This window comes from Perissodus microlepis, chromosome 7 (genome assembly GCF_051167445.1).
Source record: "Perissodus microlepis isolate ML-2025 ecotype Zambia chromosome 7, ASM5116744v1, whole genome shotgun sequence".
Classification (NCBI taxonomy): Eukaryota; Metazoa; Chordata; class Actinopteri; order Cichliformes; family Cichlidae; genus Perissodus; species Perissodus microlepis.
Genome location: NC_140467.1, coordinates 55,823,944 through 55,845,303, shown reverse-complemented (window position 1 = coordinate 55,845,303; position 21,360 = coordinate 55,823,944). Strand labels below are relative to the sequence as shown.

Below are 21,360 nucleotides of genomic sequence, written 5' to 3'. Positions count from 1 at the left end.
TGAGTTCAAACCCAATAGAGAAATGCAGACATGTTTTCTCTGAGCAGATCCTTTTGTTTATGTCAGGAGGACAAACTGCTGGACATGCTCATATCAGGTAAACCATACTTGTACTTGGTAAATGGACTGGTACTTCTAGTAACACCTTTCTACTGAATTTGAGCAGTTAAAGCACTTTCTATTACAAATCCCATTCCACCAATCAAGAACACACATTCATACAGGCCTTTTATCTACATAAGCACTTTGTATTGCTTTCACACAAAATCCACCAACCTTTTAAATGGTAGATGATGCCAAAGGGGTTTGCATTTCCTTGATCTTGGGAAAATAATATTGTCCTCCTTATTTCTATATATAATATAGAAATATGGCTAAATAATGTAAAATAATACGATCATTTGAACTGAAAGTTATTCGATTCCTTTCATAAACCTCATAGGAGGCAGTTACTGTACAATGTCTAGACATTACCTACGCCGGTATGCCATCTGTACAAACTGCCTTTCCACTCTTCCTGCTCACAAGTCTCTTCACATTCTTCAACTTTTCTTTGTTTGCTCCTTTTATGGGCATCTCATCGTGTGTTGATTAGTAAAGTTTATTCAAACAGGAGACAGAGCATTTATTGGGGACATGTTTCAACAGTGGATTAATGAATGTTAAGTCATATTATTATTATTATTACTTGGAGCAGCAGGACTGTGGCATTAAGTTAAAGTCTCACTCGTGTTTTTTTACAACAGTGGAAGTCTAAGCAGAGGAATACTATCTCAGTCGCGCACTCGGATCAGGTCTTTTATTGTCATTTTGACAATAGAAGATTAAAGATTAGGAAATCATCCAACTTTTATTTGAAGAAGTAAGGAAGAGAATTAGCTTGGCCTGATAACACCATGTTAACATGGATGAAGAACAGAGCCCTGGTGGCAGATAGTGGGTGGAAATGACAGCAGCAAGACCAAAATATCTCTTGTGATAAAAATATGAACTCAGTAGGGAAAAAAAAATCTCTGACACAAGATGGTAACAAGGCTGTCAAGGTAAAGACACAATAAAGTGAAGAGCAGAGTGATAAGCATAAAGCTGTAAGGACAGTTTAAGGAAAGCTGTTACTGCATGCACAGATGATGATGATGTTGATGATGATGATGATGATGATGGGCATGGTGATTATTTACCTTAGTGGATCGTTTCCAGGACCTCCTGAGCAGCATAGTCTGAATATACATAAAAATGGATTATTTCTACTGACTTATGCAGGGTGGAAAAGTTGAATGGATAGCTGTAACTAAAGGGCTGCAACGTGTGTCTGCATTTTAATTAAATAATATGAAAACAGCCAAAACCTCTTTCATTTAAATAGGGTACCGTTGTGTTTAAGCCACTAGGGGAAGCTGTAGGATGGGGTTCTGTTAACTAAACGGGAAATAAAACTAAGGGGAGGTGTCCTGCTTCAATTAAGCTTTATAAATAAGGCACCAAAAAAAGAGTCTACCAAAGAAAAATGATCTTCACCAGAACTGAGCATTCATTATCTCAGCCTCAGCGGTGTGCCAATTAGAGCCAATGAGACTTTGATCTGTCCAAGCTTTGATTTGAGTGTCATGGTTTTCTGTCTGTTGTTGTTTGTTGTCTTCCTTTCTCTCCGTCTCCCTCAAACTCTCTTTTTTACTGCTGTTTCTCTGTATCTGTATCTCTGGCTGCAGCTGGAGAAGAAATTCAGACTTGGCCTATTATGAATTTATGTGTTGAATTAAACATGAACAAGATGTGCTGTTTTTAATATCTCAGAGCTGAGGATGCAGTTGGAAACCATCTCTTCATGCAGCTCCATTTAACTGAGCAGAAACTGTAATCACAGCTAAGCAGACCAAAATAAATAGAATTACTGAGTTTATTCAATACAGTGCAGTCTATGTCTGCTGTATGCAGCTGTTTAAAGAGTTCTCTCCAAAGCCATCCTACTACACTTCTTTGTATGTTAAAGGTTAGCCCTGTCAAGTTGAGCAACTTGATTCATTTCATATCAAGTATTATAGGGCAAGGTTTTGTTTTATCCAGAGTTGGACAGTATAGCAATGTTAGGAAGTCAGTACAGAAAGAGAAAATAATATGTTATTATCGTGTTATAGCCATATTATACACAGCTTTTCTGAAACACAAGTAATATATAAAGATGAATGTCAAGACAGCTCCACCTAATGTAATACAGACATGGGCACTCGCATCTCACACGGCTGACCCGATTGCAGCAAGAGTCAACTAGTGCTGTGGACAAGTTTCACGAGGTTAAACTTTTGCTTTTTACATAATACGGAATCCATTAATTGTGAAACATTGTGGGGCAATGTCACCACATTTTTGAAACATTTAAGGGAATTTTCATTAATAAAACTGAGCTGGCTGCTGAGCGGAAAGACAGGCCTAGATGGGGATGTTGATATGTAACAACCGAACTGTGCAAAAATACCTCCCTTTAATTTGTTACATTTGTTTGCAATGATCTCTGTTCTACAGCTTTCTGGAGGTCTTTCAAAGTTTTTCACTGATTTTGGCTACGTTTTCACAAACTTTCTTCTTTGTGCTTTAATTGAATCTATGGAAATGCCAGATGTTGGGGTTTGGGGTTGAATTTCAGCCAGATTTTGGGGATCTTGTAAATATTGATGAATTTTGATCCATGAGACAATACTACCTGGAAAGCATCTGATCAGCAACAGTTTTTTTTTCAGCACAGTAATTAACTAAAACACACTGCCAACACAGTGAGAGTTTACCTGGATGGGAAAAAAAGACACACAGTGGTACACTATTACTCATGCACTGGTCTCCCCAGAGTCTGAACCTAAGCAGTATTGAAGTAGTATGGAATGATCCATATAGAAAACAGAAGAAAAGGCAGAAATATATAAAAAAGAAACACCTTAAATGTCCTTCAAGAAGCCTGGAAAACTAAGGCTTTCTGAAGGCTCCTTTCTGAAGAAAGCTGCCTCAGAGTTTACACTCTGCTTTTATTTTATTTTATTAATTTTATTAATAAAATACATTTTCTTAATAATTATTAGTATTAATTTTAATCTAATATGTTTGCCCACTAACAATGAAAGGTCAGTCTATAATTTCAATGGTAGGTTTATTTGAACAGTGAGAGACAGAACAATAACAAAAAAATCCAGAAAAATGCATTTCCAAAAAGTTATAAATTAATTTGCATTTTCATGAAGGAAATAAGTATTTAAGGCCTCCCTATCAATCAGCAAGATTTCTGGTTCCCAGGTGTAATTTATAGAGGTAATGAGCTGATATTGGGAGCCTTCTCAACTTGTTACCTGTATAAAAGACAGCTGTCCATAGAAGCAATCAATCTATCCAGATTCCAAACTCTGCACCACGGCCGAGACCAAAGAGCTTTCCAAGGATGTTAGGGACAAGATAGTGGACCTACACAAGGCTGGAATGGGCTACAAGACCATCGCCAAGCAGCTGGGTGAGAAGGTGAAAACAATTGGTGTGATTATTCACAAATGGAAGAATCATAAAATAACTGCCAATCTCCCTCGGTCTGGAGTTTCAATGATAATGAGAACGGTGTGGAACCAGCCCAGAACTACTCAGGAGGAAGTTGTCAATGATCTCAAGGCAGCTGGGACCATAGTTACCAACAGTTGGTAACATACTATGCTGTAAAGGACTGAAATCCTGCACAGCCCGCAAGGGCACCATTTGAAGCTGCTACTGAACATCTCAATGATTCAGAGGAGGACTGGGTGAAAGTGTTGTGGTCAGATGAGACCAAAATTGAGCTATTTAGCATCAGCTCAACTTGCCGTGTTTGAAGGAGGATGAATTGCTGCTTATGACTTCAAGAACACCGTCCCCACCGTCAAACATGGAGTTGAAAACATCATGCTTCTGGAGTTTTTCTGCCAAGGGGAGAGGACAAGTCCACTGCATCAAAGGGAGTATGGATGGGCCCATGTTCCGTCACATGTTGGGTGACAACCTCCTTCCCTCAGCCAGGGTATTAAAAATGTGTCATGGGTGGGTATGACAATGATCCAAAACACATGGGCAAGCCAACATGAATTGGCTCAAGAAGAAGCATATTAAGGTCTTGGAGTGGCCTAGTCAGTCTTCAGGCCTGAATCCCATAGAAAATCTGTGGAGGGAGCTGAAGGTTTGAGTTGCCAAACATCAGCCATGAAACATTAATGACTTGGAGAGGATCTGCAAAGAGGAATGGGACAAAATGTGTGAAAAACTTGACCAACTACAAGATATGTCTGACATCTGTGATTGCCATCAAAGGTTTTGCCACCAAGTACTAAAGCATTAAAGCAGAAATTTGCAAAGGGATCAAATACTTATTTCCTTCATGAAAATGCTAATTAATTTATAACTTTTTTGAAATGCATTTTTCTGGATTTTTTTTAATATATATTGTTTTGTCTCTCACTGTTCAAATACACCTACCATTCAAAGGTTTGAATGGTAGGTTTAAGGTTCGAATCATTTTTTCCTGACTGTATGTAGAAAGTGTCTGCAGTCCAAAAAAAGTAGTGGAGCAGCATGTAGCTAAGGAGATCATTATCGCCCTCGGGGATTAGTAGGCTCTAAAATCAGAGCACTGTAAATATTGAGTGATTATGTGGAAATAAATAACAGAACTCCATATGACTAGAAAAAACACAAAAAATTGTGTTTCGGTGGTGTTTCATTCATTTGGAGAGTTTTTGTCTTTCAGTGGAGTTTTTGGTGTCTCATCGAAACAACAACTGTGACAGTATTTATATGTCAGAAAATCAAGCCTACTTTGATGAGGCTCCACATATTTGCCTTACTATAGTCAGTTTTCTGATTATTGCGAGAGCCAATCAGCCTGCAAAGACTCATCCATAAAGTCGGATTAGGAACTAAGATATTTGTTCTCTATAATCCCAAGTGAAGCAACCATATGTTTCTGGTGTTAAAAATGTTGGAATTTAACAGCCAGCAGATATATCAGAAAAGATGCTACCCATTTGCAATTTGAGATTAAAAGTTTGCTTCAAAATAACGTTTATGTAAAGAACCAGGAAGAATTTCATCTTAGCCTTTTGATCAGTGGTGCAGGAAAATATAGTAACAGTGTTTATAATTCATGCTGATTTTATTTTATTCATAAGGGATGCTGAGAAAACATGAAGCCAAAAGATGAAGATAAAAAAATTGAGGAAATGCTTTGAGAAACCTGAAAGTAAACAGCGAAGGCTACAAAGACAAACTGACTTCGCAAAAGTTATTACTAGCCTATACAAGTCTGACAGATGACTCTACTGCATTGTGCTCTCTATCATGACTCAAAGCAGCTACTCAACTAGAGGTGACCCAGGAAAGGGTCAATCAAGGTGAAACTATGGAAAAGCACTAACAGCCTGATCACCACTACACTTACTTTATGCACATAATGTTTTAGTCCATACTTCTGAACCTCCATCTGCAGCAGGAAACATAGAGACCCATCTTTACTGAAGGACAACAAAACTAAAATCTACTTCAAAGTTGATTTTTTTCCTATACATGTGCAAACCTGGAAAGTAACTAAATGTTTTGGGTTTATTAATAATAACATAATTATTAGTAAGCTACTGTATGCCAATTTTTCAATTCAATTTTATTTATACAATGCAAAATCACAATAACAGTCGCCTAAAGGTGCTTATATTGTAAGGTAGACCCTACAATAACATACAGAGAAAAACCCAACACTCATATGACCTCCTATGAGCAAGCACTTTGGCGACAGTGGGAAGGAAGAACTCCCTTTTAACAGGAAGAAACCTCCGGCAGAACCAGGCTCAGGGAGGGGCGGCCATCTGCTGCGACCGGTTGGGGTGAGAGAAGGAAGACAGGACAAAAGACTTGCTGTGAAAGAAAGCGTTACTCTGAGACAGCATATTTCTAATTTTAGAGATTGTGCAAATGGAAGAAAGCAGTTCTACATATTTGTTTAATATGTGCATTGAAGGACATATTCTGCTCAATAATAACTTCAAGGTTCCTCACAGCGTTACTGGAGGTCAAGGTGATGCCAACCAGAGTAAGAATCTGGTTAGATACCATATTTCTAAGATTTTCAGAGCCGAGTACAATAACCTCAGTTTTATCTGAATTTAGAAGCAGGAAATTAGACCTCTAATTTTCTGCTTCAATCCTGCTTCCAGGTCTTTATGTCTTTAAGACATTCCTGCAGTTTCAAATTGGTGTGGGTTATCTGGCTTCATAGATAGATAAAGTTGGGTGTCATTGCAAAGCAATGAAAATGTATGCTATACCTTCTGATTATACTGCCTAAGGCAAGCATGTAAAATGTAAACAGAACTGGTCCTAGCATGGAACCCTGTGGAACTCCATAACCTTAGTGTGTGAAGTGGACTCACCAAGGAGATGAACAAATTGGAGTCTATTAGACAGATATGATACAAACCACTGCAGGGCACTACCTGTAATACCTACAGCATGCGCCATTCGCTAATAAAATACTATGGCCAACTGTATAGAACACTGAGGCCAAGCAGTACAAGCACAGAGATGAGTCCACTGTCAGAGGCCATAAGAAGATCATTTATAACCTTCATTAAAGCTGTTTCTGTACTGTGATGAGCTCTGAAAACTGACTGATACTCTTCAAATAAGCCATTCCTCTGCAGATGATCTGTTAGCTGTTTGACAACTACTCTTTCAAGGATTTTTGATATGAAAGGAAGGTTGGAGATGAAGGCTGGCCTATAATTAACTAAGACTGCTGGGTCAAGAGATGGCTTTTAAAGTAAAGGTTTAACAACTGCCAGCTTGAAGGCCTGTGGTACATAGCCGATTATTAGAGATAAGTTGATGATATTTAAGATTGAAGCATTAATTAACGGTGGGACTTCTTTGAACAGTCTTGTAGGAATGGGGTCTAAAAGACACTTAGATGGTTTGGAGGAAGTAATTACTTAAGTTAAATGAGAAAGACCAATTGGAGAAAAAGACTAAATAAATATCAGTGGTACTTAAAGTAGCTCTAGATAATGTTACATCTGTGAGGTGATTATGAGTGATTTTTTCTCAAATGGTTAAAAATGTATTTGTGTTGTGAACTTCATGAACTTTGTGAAGAAGTTCATGAAGTCATTACTAGTTAACGTTAAAGGGATGGTTGGCTCAACGGAGTTCTGACTTTTTGTCAGCCTGGCTACAGTGCTGAAGAGAAACCTAGGGTTGTTCTTATTTTCTTCAATCAGTGCTGAATAGTAAGATGTTCTAGCTACAGGAGGTGATTTTTTAGAAAGCAGCAAACTATTACTCCAGGCTAAATGATAATCTTCTAAATTTGTGATATGCCATTTCCTCTCCAGCTTACGAGTTTTCTGCTTTAACGTGTGCGTTTGAGAGTTATGCCAGGGAGTCAAATACTTCTGATTTGAGGCTCTCTTTTTCATAGGAGCTACAGTATCCAATTGCTTATTTGTACTATGCTTTCATTTCAGAATGCAATGAGACACTAAAATACATAATTTTCAATAAAATAAAACTGGAAAAATTGGGGTGTTCTAAAACTGCTGACCGGTAGTGTAAGTGTCATTAGGAAATGATCAGACAAGACAGGGTTTTCAGGAAACACTGTTAAATGGTCAGCTTCTATCCCACATGTCAAAACAAGATCTAGAATGTGAGTAAAGTGGTGGGTGGGTTCTTTTACATTTTGAGAAAAGCCAATTGAATCTAATAACAGATAAAATGCTGTATTGAGGCTGTCATTTTTAGCATCTACATGCATGTTAAAATCCCCCACAACAATGACTTTATCTGACCTAAACACTAAATCAGATAAAAAGCCTGAGAAATCAGACAGAAACTCAGTTTAAGTGTGTGCTGAAACAGGAAGTGATACTCTACTGCAGAGAGAGCAAACACCAATGATGTTTAGAGAAGACATTGTACATCTATCGGACAGTTCTAATATTTATGTTACAAATGAATACAATGGATTGAGAGTCCAAAATCACAAAATCTATATCCAAGCTTCAAAAAGTCATCTCCATCATATGTTTTTTTACAGTGGGAGGAAGTGATGACTTAAAAGAGACAATAGATCTTTAGGTGCCACCCACACTTCAGCCTCCCTTGAAATTGTATTGGATGCAGGTGCCTTCAAGTAAAATCTGGTGTCTATCAAAAACATAACAGACAGTTACTGTTGGTGGGATAAGTAGTTGGATGCATAGTTGGAAATTCCATGCATAGGAAGCAGCATATGCTACGCTCTGAAAGTTGGTCTTTTGCATAAGAAGTTTTCCTCTGTGCAAGATGCAGCAACAGCCGAAGAGCATCTGCACATGCCACAGAATGGTATGTTTACTAAAAAATTACTAAAACTAACTTTAAAAAATAAACTAAGAATGCAAAATTAACAATACAAGTAAAATAAAATCAGGGTTGCAGGCAGGTGATACAATTTGATATCATAATGGGAAAACTAAATAACTGAAAAAACAAGAAATACAAGGATGTTACTTTAGGCCATTCATAAGCCAAAGATATTAGAAGAATATTAGTTAGATTGATCTTTATATAACATCATGATTAGATGCAGCTTTATATAAAAAAAATTGCTCTACCTCAACAAATCAGCTTATCCATCAGTGCAAGAAAGAAGGAGAAACAGTGGAATGTTTTTCTACATAAAACACTTTTCATTTAATACTTTTTCACACTAACAGACTTCCTCTAACAGAACATTTTCTGTGTGTGTGTGTGTGTGTGTGTGTGTGTGTGTGTGTGTGTGTGTGTGTGTTTAAGCTCTTTACCATATCAACCAAATTTCACAGCTGAAATGTAAAAATGATTCCCTTTCAACCTGCCCCTAAGTTCTGACTGCAATAACTCATGTCAGTATATCAGTTGTGGTGTTTTTGACATTTATTTAACTAAAGCAGGTCAAATTAAAATAAGATTTAAAAAAAAAGATCAAGTGAGAGAAATATCGGCTGACATAATCTGCATACATACTGTTGAGTCTCGGCGTTCCTCGATGGGACTGTCTTTAGGTGTCAGGTTGACGGCCAGCTCCAGAGTACCGAGGTCCTGATCAGGATACTGAGGGTCCTTCAGCACTAAAGTCACAGGTATCGTCCTGGAACACACAGTCATGAATATGTGCAGGTGTGTTTTCTGCTCTGCTTTCTGGCATGCTTTTTTTTTTTTTATAAGGCCAGTGTCACTACACGATGATTAGATTCAGTAATTCACCTAATTACGTTCAGTAATTAGGTGCAACCTAATTCATTCGGTATTAAACGTACCTGTCTATGTAACTACAAATCATACCTATCAAATAGACTCCAAATTGTTCATGTAAATGGAGAGTCCTCTTCACACACACCAAGGTTAATTATGGAGTTCCACAGGGTTCCATGCTAGGACCAATTCTGTTTACATTATACATGCTTCACTTGGGCAGCATCATCAGAAGGCTTAGCATACTTTTTCATTGCTATGCAGATGACACCCAACCTTATCTTTCCATTAAGGCCAGATAACACACACTGGTTAGTTAAACTGTTTGAATGTAGTAAAGACATAAAGACCTGGATGACTTCTAATTTCATGTTTATAAATTCAGGGGGAAAAAAGACACATAAATGTTTTAGATCGTCAAACAAATTTAAATATTAGACAAAGATAACACAAGCAAACACAAAATGCAGTTTGTAAATCAAGGTGTTTATTATTAAGCGGGAAAAAAAAACAATCCTACATGCCCCTTCGTGAAAAAGTCATTGCCCCTTCCTATTATAACATAAATTAACTGTGATGTATCACATCTTTTGGAAAGTTCAGCTCGAATAGGACCTGCCTGACAAAGCCTAAAAAAAGATCTTCAAAAACCTTGAAAATCCCCAAGACTTTTGGGAAAATACTCCGTGGACTGATGAGATAAAAGTTGAACTTTTTGGAAGGTGTGTGTCCCATTACATCTATGGTAAAAAGTAACAGCATTTCAGAAAAGGAAGATCGTACCAACAGTAAAATATGGTGGTGGTAGTGTGATGGTCTGGGGCCACTTTCCTGCCTCAGAACCTGGAAGACTTGCATGGTACATGGTAAATGGAACCACGAAGTCTGCTGTCTACCAAAACATCCTGAAGAAGAATATCCATATGGGCTCAAATTGTTGTCACCAAAATACGTAGTTTTTTGCTTTGTATCTGTAACCAGACCTTGAAAAAAATGTGTAACTTCTGTAAATATTTTTTACAAACACACATCTATGAATGCACAAACATAACATTTTCAGATATTTTGGTTTACAAGGTTATATAACTCAGTTCACAACTACGCAGTCTGATTTACAAGTACAAAATATTTATGACCACAGTTTGAACCCATATATCTGGCCATCTGTTTGTGACCTCAAGTTGAAGCACACTTGGGTTCTGCAGAAGGACAATGATCGAAAACACACCAGCAAGTCCACGTCTGAATTGCTTAAGAAAAACAAAATGAAGACTTTTGGGTGGCCTAATCAAAGTACTGACCTGAATCCAGTTGAGATGCTGTGGCATGACCTTAAAAAGGCGGTTCATGCTTGAAAACCCTGTGGCTGAATCACAACAACTCTGCACAACCAGTTATTAGGTTTAGGGGTTAATCACTTTTTCACTCTGGGCCATGTACGTTTGTACTTTTTTCCACCTTAATATTAAGCACCTCCATTTAGAAACTGCATTTTTTGTTTACTTCTGCTATCTTTGTCTAATATTTCTTTAATGATCTGAAATATTTAACTGTGGAAAAGATACAAAAAAGGAAATCAGGAAGGGAGAAAACATTTTTTCACGCCAATAAAAACATACATACAACATTTTATCTGTGTTTATTCTGTCTTTTTTCATTTAATGAAACATGCAAATAATCTCTATATTAAAATATTTCTTTATTATTTTGTTCTTGTTTTTCAGAACACAATGTTGGCACTAATATCTGACATACCTCTGCTGCTCTAGAGACTCCAGGTAAAGAAAAGCAGAACCCATGAAGTCATCCTGAAGGCCAAAGTCATAGTCAAACACCTGCAGAAGAGAAACAAACAATCTCCACTGACCAATGTTCATTAAGAATTTATATGGAAAAGCTGTGTGTGTGTGTGTGTGTGTGTGTGTGTGTGTTAGTTCTAAGTCTTTACCTTGACATACAGAGGTTCATTCAGACTGTCAATGATTAAGGTCGTCTTCTCATCCCACACTGGGTTGAGGTTTTTATGGATGATTTTGCTCCTAAAAACCTCTTTGCCAGCAAGCTTGAACTTGACATATGGATCACTTGTTCCTACATCGACAAATAAAAATAGACAAATAAAGCTATCACACATGCATAAAAGCAAGAGCCGAAAAATGCAATTAACTACAGATGTCACTGCACCTCCTCTGTCTCGGACAGCCAGGTTGTGTCCTCTTTTCAGCTCGATCTCCAGCTTGTACATCCCCGACCGAGCTTGGTCAGAAGAAAACCCCGAAGGACATGAAGTACCCATTCCCTGTTAGCACAAATGAATGCATTAAATACATGCAATAAACTGCTTCTCTACAAAAGCCCTCTCAGCCATATCCTGACTTTAAACTCACCAACATTTTTTATGAGAAGTCTCTACCAGCCTATCACTGAAGTGTAGTTTTCACTAACTCATGGTAGCTATCTACATCTAAGCTTGCACACTTCCTTTGACCAAAGTGTCTAATTCAGCTTGGTATCTTGTCCCAGGGGTGATTACTAACAGGAAATTACATGAAAGAAGCTTCCTCCTATCTGATCACAGTGCTGAGGTGCAAATTGTTTTCCATTCCCTAAAACTTTCATTGCGGTTGCAATATGATCACCTCTGTGGCAATGCAGAAACAGAATATAAGTAACAGCATGGGCATGAGTGGCCTAACGCTGCTTTAATACCTGTTATACAGTTTCTGCGAGACAGGACCGTTTAACTTCATTGAACATTTCTACACATATTGAAAGTGGAACTGTCACAGACATCTGCACTCTGCCACGCCAACATCAACTATACATGGATATTTACAAAGACCACAGATGGAGCTCAGTCCATGGGTCAGTGGGACATGTTTCAAAGCCTGTGATCAGGGAGATTAATATAAGAACGACACAACTAGAGACAATAAATGACTATAAAAACTTACATACAAAGAGACACTAAATGACAGATATATAAACCTCATTTGTGGTCCCTGCATTGGCTGTGTGTCGTGACATGCTGCAGTTTTGTTATGGTATCACTATGCATCACTAAAACAAAACCCTTCCTTAATGCTGGTAAAGCCGTTGACAAGATCAAAACAGGAAGTAAAAGATTAAAGACTTTCTCAGCATCAGAAAGCCTCATCTTTCCAGCTAGAAGCTCCTGCACTGATAAATGATTAAAATGATGCTAAAGACTGACCCAGTCTCATGTTTGTGTCTTCCACCAGTTTGCATCTGCCTGCAACGATTCGTTTATTGAGTTCAGTCACTAATCCACAACTGAAAGGCACAAAACAACTACAGAGACACACAATACAACCATGGGTTCATCACTGTCAGTAAAACTTTACGCATTAGATAATGTAATGTACTGCGCGGTGCAGTGAGTCATTTAATTCTTAGGTTTTCTTAAAACACCATACAGATGGTATAACTCATCTTATTTTTAATTGCTGGAATTATTTCCATGCAATATTAAAGCTAAGACACTTCATTGAAAACATGTATGTAAGCAACACTGACAATGAAACATCAATCTGCATCCATCACTGCAAATGTAACACAACTACTCTGCTGGGAGAGCAGCATCCTGTCAACACAAGCACTTCCACTCAGAGAGATGCTCTGATCAATATTTCTACAATATGATATTATATATGAGCTCCTTACATTGGACTCACTGGAAAACAAACTGAGCATGTGTACTGTACACATATTCACAGACTACTTACAATAAATTTTTGTATTGCACTGTATTGAATAATGTAGTGACAGCTGAAACTAATTTTGATTTTTGAGTAACTTGATTAATGGTGCATTTTGACAACACTGTGAAAAACACTGTAAAATACCCAAATATCCACATTTATGATATAAAATGGAAAAAAAACTGCACACTGCAGAAAGAAAATTGGCTACAGACAAGTTCATGATCTAAGTTTTCTAATTGTCTGTTTTATTTAATTGAGTAAACAGGTGCTACATTTCTTTTTTTAAAATATCCTGTCCTGTCTGGCAGCTTTTGTAATCAGAATTGCGATCTGAATGTATTGTGGTACCAAACAAATTTTGCTTTTGCAAGAACAGCTATATAGAATCTCTATAGCCTCCTCTTTCTTATGTGAATCTTTATCTGTTTATTTATTCATTTCTATTTGTGTTACTTCAGTTATCACATTTATAGGCAAGAGAGCAAAAATTGGAGGTGGTGGTGCGGTAGAGGAGAGATACGGGGAGAAAGAAACAAATAGAAATGCACAATGTATCGCCAACTCCAGTACCTGTTAGAGACAAAAACACCCCTCTAATACGAGTCGAAAACAGGGTCCCAGGGTCCCAGACCACCCGGCAGGGGGAGGTCCAGGCCACAGAGGGCCACCATGGGAGCGGCCCAGCGGCCACACGAGAACATCAAGCCAACACCTTATTGTTCTACACTTTGGGACCAGAAAGAAGGGGAAGAAACTGATAATCACTATGCAAAGAGAGTGAGTCATCAAAAAAAACTGAACCAGCAGAGCGCTGCAACTCAGCGCTGTACAGGGATGCTAGGTTGAGCTGTGGTTCACCAATCAGCTCGTTTGACCACTGAATTTGAGTGAGTGAGCTTCTGTTCTTTAAAGATAAATCTGTAACACAGAGCAAAGGGATAAAATAAATTCAGTAAAAGTACAATAAAATCAAACCATCATAGTTTTTTTTATTAGTTTGGCTAGTCGAAGTCTTGTCAAACATAATTATGAAGTAGCACACAGCTTCAGAGTTTCAAAGCTGTAAGATACAACTTTGAATTTTACAGCAAACTGTGAATAGAAAGAATTTTGTCAAATAAGTCAGAGATTTTGTGACTATAGTTTGAAATTAGGATTTTGTGGTTAGAGTTTGCTTTTTTTAATGGTGGAAGGTTTCACATATTGTGTTTTAGTGAGGGTGAAATAAGGTGACTGAGTTAAGACCTTAAGTCAAGACTATGTAAATATACATTTACAAAAAAAACTGTGGTAAAAGGGTGATGTTATATTGATGCAGTGATGTAACAACATAAATTATAAACCACTTTTAAAGCTTTATAGCATCAAGTCTTACAGCTTTCCTGCTCAGCTGTAAATCCGATAGACACATTATGAAACACAGGCTTGCTTTCTGAGGGTGAAACTTCTGAAGTGTGCCAAGTTCTGCTCTGGCAAGCTGTGGAAATTCCACTGGCGGAAACAGAAAACATGATAATAAAGTGAGTGAGACTATCCTGTGTAACATGAGGAGGTTGAGTGTGTCAAGCTGTCTGTGTGGAGGCTGGATTGTTGGAGGAGGTCTGTTAAAGTCTTATGTAGCCTAGTCTCCACCCATAGCTGCATGTAACAAGTAGGGTAAGACCAGTTCAGAGCTCATGATGGTAAATGAAGAGATAAAATCCAACCAGCAGGCAACTTGTCTGAGAGGAGAGTATAAAGTTTCCTGTGTCAATCTTACGTACTGTAAAATTACTGTGCCTGAGTCTTGAGCCACTCCTCATATCTTTATATGAGCTTTCTGAACATCTTTCAAAGTCTTTCTTTAGACACTGGCTGCTCTTTCACTCGCTTTCAGTCCAGTTTCGCAGGACATCGCTTTTTCTTGTTGTTTGTCAAACCACTTAGCTCTGACCTTCTAACTATTCCCAGATCAGTGTGGGTTCATTTTGTCAGAGAATCGACCAAAAGGCAGCGAACATCCAAAGAAGAAAACAAAGTCTATGTTACCTTATAAACTGTATGTGTTTTTCTATGTATATATTTTGAATAGCGAATGAAATGCAGACCTCCTTTTGCTCATTTGTCAGTGGTTGCGTTCATGATAAGGTTACATTGCATACTAAGCCTTTCTTGTCTGGATTTGGCTCCATGTTTCATGTCCTGTTTACATTAGGAATAAGTGCCTCTTTTTTAACTCATTATGAGAGCCCACTATTTGTGTGGGTTAACACAAGCATGTGCAGGTCATGTGCAAAGCACAGTCTTGTGTAAAATGTAATCTACAGAGGTATCTCTGGGTTATTATCACCTGGCTTTCTCTAAAATTACCTCACAATGCTGGAAGTGATTGACTGTGTGCCCCAAAATGAGTCACTGAGCACATAAACTCATCGGGAAAGTGTTTGGAGAGGTTAAATCCAAGGGCCGTTTTCCCACTGACTTCTGTAGGACCAGATGTCTGTTTACAGTCTAGAGGAATATACAGGAAGACAGTATGTCTTCCAGAATGCAGCTTTAATGCACTTCCACGTTGGCTTTGGGTTCAGACCCAGAAACTGAAATGTCCATTCTTTATTCTTTCTGTGATCCAGATCAAAGTACTGGATCACTGGTAATGTAGCCTTTTGCATGTTATTATGATCTTTTAAAACTTTGGGCATCAGAAGAGCTAATGACCTTTACACACCAAACACTTGAAACTCATGCAAATATTTTGTGTAATAAAAATTATTCTCAGTTATTGTAGTTATTATAAAATGTTGCCATTTACACCGGCCATGAACTCTTGCAGAATTAATTTGCAGCATTTATTTTTTTGGAGTCATGCTTGATTTTTCAGATAAACAGATCTGACCAATCATACCACTGCATTTGGCAACAAACTACACTCATAGCTCAAAGCCCACACCAGTACTGAATATGCAATGATATGGAAATCTTTTCGCAAGCCTCAACAGTTTCCCCTCTTTCAACTATTATGCTAAGCTAAGTGGATTCTAGCCTCAGCTACTTACTAAACACCCAGACAAACAAACAATAATTAAGTGTATTCTGTAGTCTGTTCCTCTGAGTTGTGAGAATTCATGCCAGTTTTACACTTGGTGGCATTGGTGATTGTACTTTTTCTTTTAAAGCATGACTGGAGAAAATCTGTGGTATGAAGACTCTTAGAAAATGTACCAGTCACATCTCTTGTGTGAAGCTGTTTGTTATCTCTCATCTTGTGACCAGGCAGTCAACAGCAACCATCTATTGCGGTGTTACTTTGGCTTTCATTGCAACAGCTCACAGGTTTTACTGCTTCATTGTGACCCAGCATTAAAACGTCTTTGCACACCCTGCAGCCTATCACTTTGGCCGGTATGAAAGACGAAACAGATGAGTATGGAGGCCAAAAAGTGCACAAACCCAGTCCGAGGCTGAATCAGGATGTTTACATTACAGGAGTAACACGTTCTGCCAGAATTAACAAGCAGCTTAAGAAAGGCTTAAATGTCCTGTGGTACTAAATCAGGAAGCAAAGCGCCAAGCTGGGAACACCCACCAGCTACACCGATACATGCCTATTTTAGGACTGGGCGTCCATGTTTAAACACTCACCTCTACATCACATCTACAGACAGATATCATATTTTAGTAACACAGTATTTTATCTAAAGTAATGCAGATGTAGTTGGTGTCACTGATACTACTGATACTATGTGTTAGTGTAAAGTAAGCATATCATGACAATTGCTATTATATTACTATATCACTACTGTTATACACTTATAAGCTCACTAATTAATTTTAATTTTAATTTTATAATCAAGTATGAAGGTCTGTAGTAATGCATCTCTGATGACACGAGTTTACTCCCTTTAACTGAAAGTAGTAGAATGGCTACTTCTTGGTTTTAGGAGATTTCACCCCAAATTTAAACTAACTACCTTAGGAGGAACCTCGTGTAATACTTCTATTAGAATGAATTAACATCGCATAGATAACAATAACAGCACTGCTTGTCTTTGTTCTTAATAACACTTTGGTTCTGACCACATCCGTCATCATTTTCACTCTGAATGAATCTGAAACTCTTTTAGTTACTGATTGTCAAGCAGACAAGAGCTTGATCTGTAATGTGTAAAAAAGAAGGTTTGTTCGACAAAACTCTGGATTGTTATCAGTAAAGTTATATGGTAACAACTGCCATATAGAACCCAACCACTATAGGCAATATTTTGACATTAATACAAATATCTGATCATTTAAAAATCTGATTTTTTTTCTTTCAGACACAAAAAACATAAACAAAGTTCCCTACCATTTGATGTGTGCAGTTATGTCCCTGTTTACGCTCTGTTTACCCAACTGTGCTCAGCTGGTTGTTGTGTTTGTAGCATTACAAACATATTGGCAACAGGGAAAGTGCAGAGTGCCCTTTGGTGGACAAACTATGCAACGTCAAAGAAACACTCTTTAACATTGTTTCTTTACTTTTTCATTTTTATTTATCAACTGTTATGAATGTTAATACAGTCTGTCGGGCAAACAGCAATGATCAGCAATATCGTCCTACTAATAAACCTGTGAGGCGTCGTCAATGCACCCATTCACCTTCTTGCACTTATGTAAAGAAAATGGGAAAATACAGCAACATTTTCCAATTTCTCCCTGAGGGTCCCAGGTCATTTTAACCCTTTAAAACTCAATCCATCAAAAAATAGCCAGAAAATTCGGATTTATTTTGGAGCTAAGATGTTTATTAACCCTTAAAACAAAATCCACATTTTTTTTTGCTATACCATGTTGTGTATGATCGACAAAGACATGTCCGATCACAGTGTCCAAAGACATGCAGTTTGTGGGGATAGGTTAATTGATTAGTCTAAATTGCCCATAGGAGTGAATGTGAACGCGAATGGTTGTCTGTCTCTGTTTGTTAGCCCTGCGACAGACTGGGGACCTGTCCAGGGTGTACCCCGCCTCTCGCCCTATGACAGCTGGTCTAGGCTCCAGCACCCCCGGCGACCCTGAAAAGGATAAGCGGAAGCGAATGGATGGATGGATGGATGGATTGGTTTTTGGCAACTTTTTGTTAGCAACAATGGTAATTTTAGATTAAAAAAAGAAAGAGTTTTGTCCATAACATTTTGAAATGATGACAAGTATTGATCATGTTGAGGAGATAGAGGTCTCTGAAACTCATGTATCAAATATGAAACAAAGGGCGTTATAGGGTTAAAGCCAATAAGTTCTGGGTCTACCCTAGGGTGCCCTCCTAATTTTGTTTCCCCATAACAGTTTCATTGTTGCGCAGTTTTGTTTGTCAAAAGGCTAATTTAATTTTTTTCTCTCTCTCTGCGGATTATATAAATAATTGAACAACTTATTACTGTTTAACTGTTTAATAACTGTAATGTAATTAATGAATTTTTTTACTAATAATAACGTTTCACAGAAAAATATAATGGAATTACAGTATAGCAGTTCTTTGTAATGCCCCAGCACTGCTAATAATTTAATCTTTGTGTGTACTGTAAGTATATAGGACACCTTTTATATGGTGCTTACAGGTACCGTCGCATGAAGCTGAAAATGAATCCAATAAAACAACAGAAAACTCAAGGTAGGAAATATCTTCAGCACTATATCTCCTTCATGTCCACAGCAGAGCCCTCCATAACATGTTGGCTTAACCTAATGTCCCCAATAACATAAATATCCCTGCTTATACAGACTGTGTGATTAATACAGTAACTAAAAGGCTGAGAACAAACCCGATTCAACAAAGAGAACATAGATGAGCTAAAGGAGTTCACTTTACACTTTTTTTTCCACGGCGCCTACAAAGTAGCTGGACTGAGGAAACGTGTGAAAATGTGTGAGTTGTACTCTTTCATATTCAGTTGAGTTATAGCCGCGTTCAATATGTGAGCTCTAACATCATCCCGTGGTTGTCAACGCTGTGTGGTTAAAGTGACCAAGTAAATGGTTGCACCTGTGAGTGTGTGCACAGAAATGCATGCTTCTCAAACGCAGTTTCTCATGTACGCTCAGTAACCCCTAACACACACAGCAGATTTGTGAATTATGAGGCTGCTTCCTGGGTAGCAGAACCACCAAATGTTGTGCTATTTGCAGCAGTATAAATGCTGCAATAACCTGAATGCCCAGGCACACAGTCAAGCAAATCTAAATGCAAAAAACATGCTTTCTTCTTGTTGTTATGTGCAGCTAATCACAAGTTTAAGAATGCTAGCCAGAATTGTTACTATTATTACTATCTCCTGTTTTTGAGAAATTACATATCTAGTGGAGCGTAAACCAGTTACCCACAAGATTAAAACCATCTTCTCCATCATCAAGCATCTCTCACACCAGGGCATAGACGCAGGACTTCTGGGATTGTCCTGTGTTGCCTCAGTGTTTATCCTTGGCCCTGACTGGGATCTGGGGAGTATGAGACCAGGACAAATGTTTGGTTGTATTTCTAGTCCCTTCATGTCTGCTTTAAGCGACTGCAGCTGTCAGGGAGTGAGTGGTCTGTAACACTGGTCAGGTGGCTGGTATCGTTCCTATCGAGCTTCTCAAACAATTACTTAATACTAACTGCCTGGGTCCCTGTCTGAGTCACAGCTCATCTCATCATATTATTCAGAACCAGTTTCTTTCTCCTTATTTGTTTCATTTTTCAAAGTCAATTGCCCCAAATAGTCAATAATTGACATAAGAATGCTAGTCAGAATTATTACTAATATTAATATTCCCACAAAAACACAGAAAAAAACACAATCACAGAGCTGAAAGAAAGGTGGATAAAAACAAGTGATGGTATTAATGCTGGAATCCACAATGGCGCACATACTGAAGCACATATTCAAACAGCTCACCGACAGCAGCCGTCCACATGAGGAGATGAGGGGAAAAGAGTCATCCCTAGAGGCACAGCGGAGTAACCCCAGGATCGCTAGACGGGATTCTGCCACTGAGGCCTCACAAAGAAAGCGATCCAGGGTCGAGCAGTCACAGGAAGATTATACAGGCAAGGAGGTAAAAGGTGGAGTGAGGGGAGGGCAACTCTGACAGAGAAGCTCCAAAGGCCGGGACTCTGAGGATACTTCTGAAGCAATTCTACCCTGGCAGATGCACAAACTTCAAAAACCACAAATGTTTCTCCCATGAGAAGTGTGGCAGCTGAAAAGGAGCAGGTGCAGTAGAGGAGGTGAGGAGGCTGAATGAAAGAAGCAGCAGTGCATGAGTGGGAGGGAGCAAGGTGAAGAATCATCCTGGTTGGCTTGCCTGTAATCCTTCCCTGGTGGATAAGCCTGACTGATGGCTGTACTAAGAGGTACACTAAGGGAAAACACCACAAGAGGTGTCTTAAGGTCACAGACCAAATTAAGGCCACAAAGCACAGCTCTAAACTAATATACGTAAGACTAAAAAGTCTCACAGTCAAACACTCAAAAATTATTCAGAGATAAGTCAAACTACACAAATAGGCTGGAAATAATATTAAATGTCAATTCCAATAGTGCTGGATTTAAAAAGACAAGGCCAAAAATTAAGCCTTAAAACTTTAGTGAAAGCACCAGCATTTACCCTGAAATCATGGTGGAAACATGCTTATGTAAAAACATGCACGTTGAATACTTTGAACTGAATACTGACAAAATACCAGTCTGTAGCCCGCAAATACACAGCTGCAACAGGTTAAATATATCCTACATTTATGAACTCTGCTAACAGATGCTGTTATGTCTTATTTAATTCAATTCAATTTTATTTATACAGCGTGAAATCACAACAACAGTCGCCTTAAGACGCTTTATATTGTAAGATAACCCTACAATAAAACATACAGAGAGAAACCTGACAATCATATGACCCCCTATGAGCAAGCACTTTGGCAACAGTAGGAAGGAAAAACTCCCTTTTAACAGGAAGAAACCTCCGACAGAACCAGGCTCTCGGAGGACCAGGGCCATCTGCCACAACCAGCTGGAGTGAGAGAAGGAAGACAGGAAAAAAAAACATGCTGTGGAAGAGAGCCAGAGATTAATAACAAGTATGATTCAATGCTAATCATACTTGTTATTAATGAAAGGTTTTCAACTAGAAGCAATTCCTCAGTGAGAGAGATATCCTGCAGTATTCACCCTTTAATCAAATCGAACAACCTTAATCTAAAGTGACATTATGATCTTTTTTTAGCTTGAGCCAGGACAGATATAAATGATACATATATTGTAGCACAGTAGCAACTGAACAAATACCCTGAAGTCCCTCTGCTAACAGTGTGACAAGAATGAGTATCACATTAGCTGATAGAGAGCCAGTCCGGTTTCACTCTTGTCCTCTCATGCTT

General features: G+C 38.3%; 1 protein-coding gene across 2 annotated transcripts in view; it reads right to left on the bottom strand.

Annotated features, from left to right (window-relative positions):
* The window catches only part of mctp1b (multiple C2 domains, transmembrane 1b), a 37,824-nt gene that overhangs the window by 11,913 nt on the left and 4,551 nt on the right, over positions 1–21,360 (bottom strand). For both annotated transcript variants that reach the window (XM_084936123.1, XM_084936124.1), the window contains exons 2-6: positions 11,449–11,563; positions 11,213–11,355; positions 11,020–11,099; positions 9,037–9,160; positions 1,182–1,220 (exon numbers count right to left, since the gene is read on the bottom strand). In XM_084936123.1, coding sequence (XP_084792249.1) covers positions 1,182–1,220; positions 9,037–9,160; positions 11,020–11,099; positions 11,213–11,355; positions 11,449–11,563 — 501 coding nt within the window. The remainder of the gene's footprint in view (positions 1–1,181; positions 1,221–9,036; positions 9,161–11,019; positions 11,100–11,212; positions 11,356–11,448; positions 11,564–21,360) is intronic.